We start from the raw sequence: 12,383 nt of genomic DNA, 5'->3' as shown, positions 1-12,383 counted from the left end.
GATGGTGGTAGTGAAGGTAGTGATGACAGTGGTGGGGATGATGGTAATGGTTATGAAGGTACTGATGATGGTGGTGGTGGTAGTGATTCCTCCTTGACCAAATAAGTCTGTGAAATGCTGGCATGTACAAAACTAATCGGTGGGTTAATTTGAGAATAAGATATCTTTGAGCCTTTAATGACTCTCCTGAGGGATGGACAGAAATCCTCTACTGTTTAGAGCACTGAAGGCCTTTCCTCAGTGCTATTCTGTGAATGGATTTGGGCAACACCAGGCCATTCCTGGTACCAAAACGAGATATACTCTGAGCAAATTTGGGAAGTTTATTCTTATGTTGCCTGACTGAAAAATCCAAAGGTAGATTCCCATCTTTTATTATTATTATACTTTAAGTTCTAGGGTACGTGTGCACAACGTGCAGGTTTGTTACATATGTATACATGTGCCATGTTGGTGTCCTGCACCCGTTAACTCGTCATTTACATTAGGTATATCTCCTAATGCTATCCCTCCCCCTTCCCCCACCCCATGACAGGCCCTGGTGTGTGATGTTCCCTACCCTGTGTCCAAGTGTTCTCATTGTTCAATTCCCACCTATGAGTGAGAACATGTGGTGTTTGGTTTTCTGTCCTTGCGATAGTTTGCTCAGTATGATGGTTTCCAGCTTCATCCATGTCCCTGCAAAGGACATGAACTTATCCTTTTTTATGGCTGTATAGTATTCCATGGTGTATATGTGCCACATTTTCTTAATCCGGTCTGTCATTGATGGACATTTGGGTTAGTTCCAAGTCTTTGCTATTGTGATTAGTGCCACAATAAACATATGTGTGCATGTGTCTTTATAGCAGCATGATTTATAATCTTTTTGATATATGCCCAGTAATGGAATGGCTGGGTCAAATGGTATTTCTAGTTCTAGATCCTTGAGGAATCACCACACTGTCTTCCACAATGGTTGAACTAATTTACAGTCCCACCAACAGTGTAAAAGTGTTCCGATTTCTCCACATCCTCTCCAGCACCTTTTATTTCCTGACTTTTTAATGATCACCATTCTAACTGGTGTGAGATGGTATCTCATTGAGGTTTTGATTTGCATTTCTCTGATGGCCAGTGATGACGAGCATTGTTTCATATGTCTGTTGACTGCATAAATGTCTTCTTTTGAGAAGTGTCTGTTCATATCCTTTGCCCACTTTTTCATGGGGTTGTTTGATTTTTTCTTGTAAATTTGTTTAAGTTCCTTGTAGATTCTGGATATTAGCCCTTTGTCAGATGGGTAGATTGTAAAATTTTTCTCCCATTTTGTAGGTTGCCTATTCAGTCTGATGGTAGTTTCTTTTGCTGTGCAGAAACTCTAGTTTAATTAGATCCCATTTGTCTATTTTGACTTTTGTTGCCATTGCTTTTGGTGTTTTAGACATGAAGTCCTTGCCCATGCCTATGTCCTGGATGGTATTGCCTAGGTTTTCTTCTAGGTTTTTTATGGTTTTAGGTCTAACATTTAAGTCTTTAATCCATCTTGAATTAATTTTTGTCTAAGGTGTAAGGAAGAGATCCAGTTTCAGATTTCTACATATGGCTAGCCAGTTTTCCCAGCACCATTTATTAAGTAGGGAATCCTTTCCCCATTTCTTGTTTTTGTCAGGTTTGTCAAAGATCAGATGGTTGTGTATGTGTGGTATTATTTCTGAGGGCTCTGTTCTGTTCCATTGGTCTATATCTCTGTTTTGGTACCAGTACCATGCTGTTTTGGTTGCTGTAGCCTTGGAGTATAGTTTGAAGTCAGGCAGCGTGATGCCTCCAGCTTTGTGCTTTTTGCTTAGGATTGTCTTGGCAATGCAGGCTTGTTTTTGGTTCCATATGAACTTTAAAGTAGTTTTTTCCAATTCTGTGAAGAAAGTCATTGGTAGCTTGATGGGGATGGCATTGAATCTGTAAATTACCTTGGGTAGTATGGGCATTTTCACGATATTCATTCTTCCTATCCATGAACATGGAATGTTCTTCCATTTGTTTGTGTCCTCTTTTATTTCGTTGAGCAGTGGTTTGTAGTTCTCCTTGAAGAGGTCCTTCACATCCCTTGTAAATTGGATTCCTAGGTATTTTATTCTCTTTGTAGCAATTGTGAATGGGAGTTCACTCATGATTTGGCTCTGTGTTTGTCTGTTATTGGTGTATAGGAATGCTTGTGATTTTTGCACATTGATTTTGTGTAGATTCCCATCTTATCACAATCTCCCTCATCTGTGATACTGCACAGTTTGCAATAGTATTTGTTTATTACTACTTTTCTCTCCTGCAGAACATTGACATCACCAATTTCAGCAGCAGTTGGAGCGATGGCCTGGCTTTCTGTGCTCTGCTTCACACCTACCTGCCTGCCCACATCCCCTACCAGGAGCTGAATAGTCAGGAGAAAGTAAGTCGTGGCCCTGTCACCTTGGTTATCCTCTAGGAAATGCAGGAGGATTCCTAATTGATAAACCCCACTGTGGGAGGGGCTTACAGGCCTGAAGTAGAAGTTGGGATATTGATACCAGGTACAGATAATTCCTGAATGTTTGACTGCACCGTGGAATCCCATCCTCAGCAAATCTTCCTCAGTTTCCCTTCTCAGGAATCTCACCTTCATGGTTTCAAGACCTTGGCCAGCATTTTTCAAAGCCTGTTCCAAAGGACCAGCAAGCACCAACAAAAAGAATTCCCTGTTCAAATAAGTCTGGGACACTGTATATTGCATCACATTTTCAGAGAGCATGGTGCCTATTAACACATTAAAGACTTCAAGAAGTCCTACATTAAGAAATCTATGTGACTGTTTAACCCAACATAGATCAGATCCACTTAACCTCTTTACTTACATTTGTTTATTTTACTACAATCACATAACAAGGGTTGGCAAATTTTCCCTGTTAAGGGCCACGTAATAGACTCAGTGGGTCAGGTGGTCCCGTCACAGCTATTCAACTCTACCATCGGGCTAAAGAGGCCATTGATCACTTTGTAAATGAATGTGCATGGCTGTGTCCCAACAAAACTTTATTTACAAAAACAGGCTATGAGCCAGATTTGGGACAGCAGTTTGCCAACCCCTGACCTAGAACCTCTTACAAAATGTCCCACAGAGCATACTTTGGAAAATACTGTGCTGGGTCCTGCTGTTGGTCACTCAAGAATTTCTTGTCAAGCATTGGGCACTATCATAAGAAAACAATCAACAGTAGAGATGTTCTATGCCCTCATGAGCTAGACAGACAATAAGCAAGCAAGTAGACGTAGAACAAGTAAAATTATAAATTAACAAGGATAAGTGATGCAAGAGCCCAGAGAGAAACTCAGTGCTGTGAGACTGAGTGACGGGGATCACATTTAGACCAGGGAGACTGCAGCGGTGATGTCAAAACTGGCGTTGGGGCTGGGCATAGTGGCTCCCGCCTGTAATCCCAGTACTTTGGGAGGCTGAAGCGGGCAGATCACCTGAGTTCAGGAGTTCAAGACCAGCCTGCCCAACATGGTGAAACCCTATCTCTACTAAAAATACAAAAATTAGCTGGGTGTGGTGGCGTGCACCTGTAATCCCAGCTACTTGGGAGGCTGAGGCAGGAGAATTGCTTGAACCTGGGAGGCGGAGGTTGCAGTGAGCCGAGATCATGCCGCTGCACTTCAGCCTGGGCAACAGAGCAAGACTCCTTCTCAAAAAAAAAAAAAAAAAGAAAAAAAGGAAAAAGAAACTGGCATTGGAAGGTAGAGGAGGCAGCAATGCAGAGCCAGGGCTATGGAGCAGCTGCAGCTAGGGAACACCTTGGTGTTGTCCAGGCCGTGGAAGAAGGCTGGTTGGCTGGATGCAGTTAGTGGGGCCAGAGAGGCTGTGCTGATCCAGGGAAGTCGAGGGGGCAGACCCCCGTAGCTGGGCTGATCTGGGGAGTCTGGGGCAGGAGAGGCCACAGAGCTTCCCCACAGCTCTGGTTTGGCCTCACCCACTAACCACGAGGGTGGTAGCAATGCAGACGGAAAGACATAGAAGGATTCGAAATATGTCTCAGACAGAATCAACTGGACTTAGTGACAGTTTGGTTGTAGGGGAGGAGGAGAGGAAGGAGTCAAAGATGACGCCCTGGTGTCTAGTTTGAAAGGGCCATTGTCTGAGATGGGGAGGGCATAGATATGCTTAAAAGCTCTGTTTGGATTATCCCACATCAGGATTTAAATAAAGTACAAAGGAGGGTCATAGCAATGACAGTAACTGAGCAAAGTAATTTAATTTTTAAGGTGTTAGAATTCTCTAAAAAAGCAGAACCAAAAAAGAGAGAGAGAGAGAGTGTGCGTGTTCGTGTGTGTGTAGAGAGAGAGAGAAAGAGGTGGGGGCTGGGGAGAGAAATTTATTCTAAGGAACTAGTTTGAGATTATAGAAGCTAGCAAGTCCAGCATCTGCAGGGTAAGCCAGCAGGCTGGAGACTCAGGGAAGAGCTGATACTACAGTCCCAATGTGAAGGCCATTTGCTGGTGGAATTCCCTCTTCTTGGGTGAGGTTAGCCTTTGCTATTAAGGGCTTCACCTGATTAGATGAGGCCCACCCACACTAAGTGGGGTCATTTACTTTGCCCAAAGTCTCCTGCTTTAAATGTTAAACTCGGGCCATGTGTGGGGGCTCATACTTGTAATCCCAGCACTTTGGGAGGCCAAGACAGGAGGACCACTTGAGCCCAGGAGTTTAAGACCAGCCTAGGCAACATAGGGAGACCCCCATTTCTACAAAAAAAATTTTTTTTTAATTAGCTGGGCTTGGTGGCACACATCTGAGGTCCCAGCTACTCAGGAGGCTGAGGTGGGAGAATCACTTGACTCTGGGAGTTTGAGGCTGTAGCAAGCCATGATTGTACCACTGCTCTCCAGCCTGGGTGACGGAGACCCTGTCTCAAAAAAAAAAAAAAAAAAAAAACAGGAAAAAAAAAAACCTTCACAGAAACATCTAGAATAATATTTGGCCAAGTATCTGGGTACCATGCCTATCCAAGTTGACACATACAATTAACCATCACGGAATGTATTAAAATCTTTAAATTACTTTTCTGTGGGGTGCTTTGTTTGTGAAGCAGGCTGGACAGGATTATTAAACATTCTGGGGGAAAGGTTGTGTTTAAATCATGTGAAGTCTGAGGTGCTATGAAATATGCAGGTGGCGATGGCAGGCAGGCGAGTGCGCAGCAAATCCGGAGCCGGGTGGGAGAGCAGAGCTTGAAACACAGATCTGGGGGTCGTCCATGAAGAGATCCATGCTGTCTAATGCAGGTTCCTGAAATGATGGGAATGTTCTGTATCTGCACTGCCCACAGGGCAACCACCAACCACACCTGCTTTTGAGCACTTGAAATGTGGCAGATGTGACTGAAGACTGAATTTTTAATTTCAATTTTCATGTTAATTTAAATAGCCACATCATATGTGGCTGCCATGTTGGACAGCATGGGCACAAATGGAATTTAAAGCCATCAGAGTGGAGGATAGCACCCAGCCCCTTGGTCTTAGGGAAACATAGAGAGGGAGGACCGAGGAACACACCTGGGAACCCCAGTGTTTGTTGTGGAGGTAGAGGAGGAGGACACAGCAAAGGGGACCAGGAAGGAGCAGCCAGAGAGGTGGTCTGAGCTGGGGACACAGCCTGCAGCGGCCTCATGGGTCACAGGTGTGATCTACGCATATATTCCCTCCCCGCCCTCTTGATGTCTTAGTGTCTGCTTTTCTGATATGATGTTGTGGAGATAACTGAGGAAATGGGCATAAAAGCACTGAAAATAGAAGGCCTTCCTAACACTGTGCTGGGTGAAGCCCACACACGCACACACTCATGTCCTCCTGACTGTGTGTGTGCGTCACTCCCTGCAGTCATCCAGACGGGCAGACTACCTTGTCCTTGAATCAGCATGGCTCTGTTGGAAAATTATGGACCTAAAAGTGTTTGTTCTCAGGCTCCAAATTGTGAGCCTTGCCTCCTGGGCCAGAGCCCCTGTGTCTGGCACTAGTCTCTGCGATTCTGAGTGCAGAGGCTTCGCCAGCTGCCTAGGCCTCCCGCAGCCGTGGCAGCACGCAGTGGGGGCAGGCTGAGGCCATGGCATAGACCCCTGTTCCCTACATGCAGGGTTGAATTTTTCCCCAGACCAATCACCCGACCACCAGGGAGTGTGTAAGGCAGCGTGTGGAAGACTGTGGGTCTGTGATGAGAGTCCGAGTCAGCTCTGGATGTCTGGAATTTTTCATTTTAGGATCTATTTGGCCTCACAGTAATCTTGAATTGGGTTGTGTCTCAGAGCCTAGGATTTTATTTGCTAATTACATCCCGTTTGCCACTCTCTGAAGGAACAACCAGCCTCCTGTTTCCTAAATGTGCCATCCTGGCCATACGCTGGAGGAGCCACAGTGGCTGCAATGACATTTCACCACTTCTTGGTGTGTGGCTTGCCCTGGGGGATGCTAGCGTTCTTTTTGGTGAGAGAGGCCATATCTATCACAGTTACGGGTGTGGGTTTTCAAAGTAACATATCCCAACAGGCAGACTCATACTGTATGAAACTGAGCACATGGGGGGAATCTTACTAGAGCAGAGAGGGGAAGGAGCAGGGAAGATTTCCTAAAAGTGTGTTAGAAGCTGGGTTTCACAGGGAGCAAGTGGATGTGAATACAGCACATACCTTGGGTCATCAGGATGACAGGCACATGTGTCCAGCCCCAGCCTGGAGCCGTGTTCCCCTATGTGCTTAGTGCCAGGGCATTTTTTTAAAAATTTACACATACATCAGAAAGGGTACCAAGAGAAGCCTTTAATGTTTGTAAAACTATTAAAATCAAAATCTAAAAAGTATGTGATAGAGTTGTTGATAGCCCAGAATGTATAGAAATTATGAGCTGTCCCCACGTGGATGAAAGCAAACTATGTCTGACATTGGTATTAAGTAGGGAATTTCTGATAAAAACTAACAAGCATATCTTCTATGATAGTAAAGAGATATATGATCACAGGGTGCGATTTACAGTCCATGAAAGATTTTGTCATTTTGTTGTTGTTGCTGTTTTGAGACAGTCTCACTCTGTCACCCAGGCTGGAGTGCAGTGGTACCATCTCAGCTCACTGCAACCTCCGCCTCCCGAGTTCAAGTGATTCTCCTGCCTCAACCTCTCAAGTAGCTGGGACTACAGGCATATGGCACTGCACCTGGCTAGGTTTTATATTTTTAGTAGAGATGGGGTTTCATCATGTTGGTCAGGCTGGTCTCAAACTCCTGACTTCAGGTGATCCACCCGCTTGGGCCTCCCAATAGTTCTGAGATTACAGTTGTGAATCACTGTGCCCAGCCGTTTTTGTTTTTATTGTTTTCAATAAAAAGGGCATTCACTTGTCCACCTGTGAAACTCTCTGCTTAGTCCAGATGGACTCAGGTGGTGGACTGGAGCGTGCTTATGTCAGTGTCTGAAATGAATGAAGTGTGACCCTGAGAGGGGGAACTCTAGGATTGGCATCTTTCTCCTGTCGGTTTTGAGTGTGAGGCCCAACGAGCCCAACCCCTCAATCCCTGCTGGTGACTAAGAGTTTTGCCACAGGTTGGGCACTTAGGCTGTCCTGGAACTGGAAGGTCCCAGGCCTGCACCATCCTCCCCCGACCAGGGCACACTGAAGCAGTGATGGCGTCACCCTGCCCGGCCCTTGTGGGCTGAGCTGCATCTGAAGCTTACAGCCCGTGGGGGAAGTGAGGCCCTTCGGAGCTGCTGCTTGTCTGTGGCTTCTGCCTCCCAGGTGGCCTCTGCACAGTGATGGTGACAGTGATCAAATGAAAGAGCATTGGGATAATAACACTTGGTCACAGATGTTCTGCTGCTGCAAAAATGAATAAAAGTTACTGTTGTGAATAAAAAGCCACCCCCTCTTCTATATTCCATGTCACCCTGTATACTATTTCAGGGTATTTTGAGACAGTTTTTCATCAAGGGATCCTCCCACCTCAGGCTTCAGAGTAGCTGGGATTACAGGCATGTGCCACCACGCCTGGCTCCGCTTGTGTTTTCACAACAGATATTGAACACAGAAGAACAGCATGCAGCACCCTGTGAAAACACAAGCGGTGCCAGGCGTGGTGGCACGCACCTGTAATCCCAGCTACTCCAGAGCCTGAAGCCGGGGGAATCCCTTGAGCCCAGGATTTTGAGGCTGCAGTAGTGAGCCCATCTAAAAAAAAAAAGAAAGAAACAAAGAAAACATAAGTGGTTTCGTTAGAATCAAACTAGAAGGTTTTGCATAAAACCTTGAGTTTAAAAATGCTTTCTCGTTAGACCTTACTAGTAATCAATGAATACAAATTAAAACAATAAAATATTTTTAGCCTGACACATTTGGCAGAGACAGTACAGGAAAATAGCCACTTATACACTATTGCTGGAACCAAAAATTGGGGTAACGCTCTAGAAAGCAATGTTTGGAATTACATATTAAAAGCCATAAAATATTTGACTTCTGGAATAATGGTGGCCTAAAAACTGGCTAAACACCAAAAGGACTGAAGTAAAGACAGAGACCTCAATAGCACCAAAATAGGAGATTGCTGCCATTAATTTGGGCTAAATGGAAGGAAGCCAGGAGTTCACAGCTCCCTTCTCAGCAGAACAGAGTAGTGTTAGGGAAACAAGTGTGCAGTTTCCAGCCCATGCCCGCTCCTTTCCTTTAATTTCAAGGAAGGGGCATGGCAGCTTGGGCAGGATCACCACAGATCAACAAGCTTTCCAAGGCATGGGCCACAGACTGGAAGAAAATGTGGTGGCCACATCTTTCTGTTTTTTGGTGACCTGGTGCCTAGAGTTTGCTTCAGTGTCAGGGAAAACCCGTCGCTTCAGGCTGTAGATGTTCATGCAAGGGCAGAGAGTGAGAGCCGTGGGGGAAATGGAAAAGGGTATAAAATGATGTATGAAATCTAAAATACGTAATTATGTATAAAATCTAAACATATGAAATTAAGAAATTTGAACAGGTGCTGTGGCTCACGTCTGTAATCCCAGCAGTTCGGAAGGCCTTGACAGGCGGATCACCTGAGGTCAGGAGTTCAAGACCAGCCTGGCCAATATGGTGAAACCCTGTCTCTACTAAAAATACACAAATTCGCTAGGCATGGTAGTGGGCGCGTGTAGTCCCAGCTACTAGGGAGGCTGTGGCAAGAAACTGGTTGAACCTGAGAGGCAGAGTTTGCAGTGAGCCGAGATCGTGCCACTGCACTCCAGCCTGGGTGACACAGTGAGACTCCATCTCAAAAAAAAAAAAAAATTAAGAAATTCTACTGAGGAACATAATGGCCAGGTGCTGTAGCTCACACCTGTAATCCCAGCACTTTGGGAAGCTGAGGTAGGCAGGTCGCTTGAGCCCAGGAGTTTGAGACTAGCCTGGTCAACATGACGAAACCCCTTCTCTACTAAAAATACATAAAAAAAAAAAAAAAAATTAGCCGGGTGTGGTGGTGCATGTCTATAATCTCAGCTACTGAAGTGACTGAGAAACGAGGATCACGTGAACCTGGGAGGCAGAGGTTGCAGTGAGCTGAGCTCAAGCCACTACACTCCAGCCTGGGTGACAGGGCGAGATTTCATCTCAAAAAAAAAAAGAAATTCCACTGAGGAACTTAAAACTGAATATGTAGAGAAACATTTATCTCTCAATTATACTTAATATAACAATTTAATTTTAATACAATCCTAATAATTTTGAAATGAATTTTGGAATGGAAGAAGCATGAACAAATGATTCTTAAGTTCATCTAGATGAACAAACATCAGAGAATAGCCAGGAAGAGTCCCCAAAAGAAGCCACACACTAGGGCTGAGTGATTGTGGAGCGCTACCATTAACATTCTAAGGGGAAATTATTTTCAGCCTCAAATTCCCTGTCCAGCCAGCCTGTTAACTGAACGTGATGGTAGAAAGGGGAAATTTTCATACATCCAGAAAATGTGTCTCCCCATATTCTTTCTTAAGAAGGAAACCTAGGCAATAGAATGGGAGTAAAATCCAAAAATCAGTGAGGTTCTGGAGGGCTTGGGGCTGTAGGGTTTCATAGAATGATGAGATGATTAAGAGCTCTAGGCTGATCTTGGCCACGCTGGTCGCCAGCTCCTGACGCCGAGTGCTCTGCCCGCCTCAGCCTCCCGAGGTACTGGGACTGCAGACGGAGTCTCGCTCACCCAGTGCTCGGTGTTGCCCGGGCTGGAGTGCGGTGGCGTGGTCTGGCCTCGCGGCAGCCCCCGCCCCCCAGCCGCCTACCTTGGCCTACCAGGGTGCTGGGATTGCAGCCCCTGCCCGGCCGCCGCCCCATCTGGGAGGTGGGAAGCGCCTCTGCCCGGCCGCCCCGTCTGGGAAGTGAGGAGCGCCTCTGCCCGGCCACCCACCGTCTGGGAAGTGAGGAGCGCCTCTGCCCGGCCACCCACCGTCTGGGAAGTGAGGAGCGCCTCTGCCCGGCCACCCACCGTCTGGGAAGTGAGGAGCGCCTCTGCCCGGCCACCCACCGTCTGGGAAGTGAGGAGCGCCTCTGCCCGGCCACCCACCGTCTGGGAAGTGAGGAGCGCCTCTGCCCGGCCACCCACCGTCTGGGAAGTGAGGAGCGCCTCTGCCCGGCCACCCACCGTCTGGGAACTGAGGAGCGCCTCTGCCCGGCCACCCCGTCTGGGAAGTGAGGAGCGCCTCTGCCCGGCCGCCCCGTCTGGGAAGTGAGGAGCGCCTCTGCCCGGCCGCCCCGTCCGGGAGGAAGTGAGGAGCGCCTCTGCCCGGCCGCCCCGTCCGGGAAGAAGTGAGGAGCGCCTCTGCCCGGCCGCCCCGTCCGGGAAGAAGTGAGGAGCGCCTCTGCCCGGCCGCCCCATCTGGGAAGTGAGGAGCGCCTCTGCCCGGCCACCCATCGTCTGGGAGGTGAGGAGCGCCTCTGCCCGGCCACCCATCGTCTGGGAAGTGAGGAGCGCCTCTGCCCGGCCACCCACCGTCTGGGAAGTGAGGAGCGCCTCTGCCCGGCCACCCACCGTCTGGGAAGTGAGGAGCGCCTCTGCCCGGCCGTCCCGCCTGGGAAGTGAGGAGCGCCTCTGCCCGGCCACCCATCGTCTGGGAGGTGAGGAGCGCCTCTGCCCGGCCGCCCCGTCCGGGAAGAAGTGAGGAGCGCCTCTGCCCGGCCGCCCCGTCCGGGAAGAAGTGAGGAGCGCCTCTGCCCGGCCGCCCCGTCCGGGAAGAAGTGAGGAGCGCCTCTGCTTGGGCGCCCCGTCCGGGAAGAAGTGAGGAGCGCCTCTGCCCGGCCGCCCTGTCTGGGAAGTGAGGAGCGCCTCTGCCCGGCCGCCCCGTCCGGGAGGAAATGAGGAGCGCCTCTGCCCAGGCGCCCCGTCCGGGAAGAAGTGAGGAGCGCCTCTGCCCGGCCTCCCATCATCTGGGAGGTGAGGAGCGCCTCTGCCCGGCCACCCCGTCCGGGAGGAAGTGAGGAGCGCCTCTGCCCGGCCGCCCCGTCTGGGAAGAAGTGAGGAGCGCCTCTGCCCGGCCGCCCCGTCTGGGAAGAAGTGAGGAGCGCCTCTGCCCGGGTGCCCCGTCCGGGAAGAAGTGAGGAGCGCCTCTGCCCGGCCTCCCATCGTCTGGGAGGTGAGGAGCGCCTCTGCCCGGCCACCCCGTCCGGGAGGAAGTGAGGAGCGCCTCTGCCCGGCCGCCCCGTCCGGGAAGAAGTGAGGAGCGCCTCTGCCCGGCCGCCCCGTCTGGGAAGTGAGGAGCGCCTCTGCCCGGCCGCCCCATCCGGGAAGAAATGAGGAGCGCCTCTGCCCGGGCGCCCCGTCCGGGAAGAAGTGAGGAGCGCCTCTGCCCGGCCTCCCATCGTCTGGGAGGTGAGGAGCGCCTCTGCCCGGCCACCCCGTCCGGGAGGAAGTGAGGAGCGCCTCTGCCCGGCCGCCTCGTCTGGGAGGTGAGGAGCGCCTCTGCCCGGCCACCCATCGTCTGGGAGGTGAGGAGCGCCTCTGCCCGGCCACCCATCGTCTGGGAGGTGAGGAGCGCCTCTGCCCGGCCACCCATCGTCTGGGAGGTGAAGAGCGCCTCTGCCTGGCCACCCATCGTCTGGGAGGTGAGGAGCGCCTCTGCCTGGCCGCCCCATCTGGGAAGTGAGGAGTGCCTCTGCCCGGCCACCCATCGTCTGGGAGGTGAGGAGCGCCTCTGCCCGGCCACCCATCGTCTGGGAGGTGAGGAGCGCCTCTGCCCGGCCGCCCCATCTGGGAAGTGAGGAGCTCCTCTGCCCGGCCGCCCCGTGTCTGGGTAGAAGTGAGGAGCTCCTCTGCCTGGCTGCTCCGTCTGGGAGGTCTACCACGGAGGCCAGAAGCAATGTGGGGGCTGGACGT

The 12,383-nt window shown here is 49.9% G+C and overlaps 1 protein-coding gene across 12 annotated transcripts in view; it reads left to right on the top strand.

Annotated features, from left to right (window-relative positions):
- Positions 1–12,383, top strand: part of SPECC1 (sperm antigen with calponin homology and coiled-coil domains 1) — a 304,891-nt gene that overhangs the window by 276,659 nt on the left and 15,849 nt on the right. For 9 of the 12 annotated variants that reach the window (XM_055243198.2, XM_063617724.1, XM_063617723.1 and 6 more), the window contains one exon: positions 2,309–2,425. The exons of 1 other annotated variant lie outside the window; for it this stretch is intronic. In XM_055243198.2, coding sequence (XP_055099173.1) covers positions 2,309–2,425 — 117 coding nt within the window. Of the gene's footprint in view, positions 1–2,308; positions 2,426–2,610; positions 2,803–12,383 lie in introns of those variants that run through there. 2 more of the 12 variants (XM_063617722.1, XM_063617725.1) reach the window with 1 other exon arrangement.

This window comes from Symphalangus syndactylus, chromosome 14 (assembly GCF_028878055.3).
Source record: "Symphalangus syndactylus isolate Jambi chromosome 14, NHGRI_mSymSyn1-v2.1_pri, whole genome shotgun sequence".
In the NCBI taxonomy this organism is placed as follows: Eukaryota; Metazoa; Chordata; class Mammalia; order Primates; family Hylobatidae; genus Symphalangus; species Symphalangus syndactylus.
This window is presented reverse-complemented; position numbering and strand designations above follow the sequence as displayed.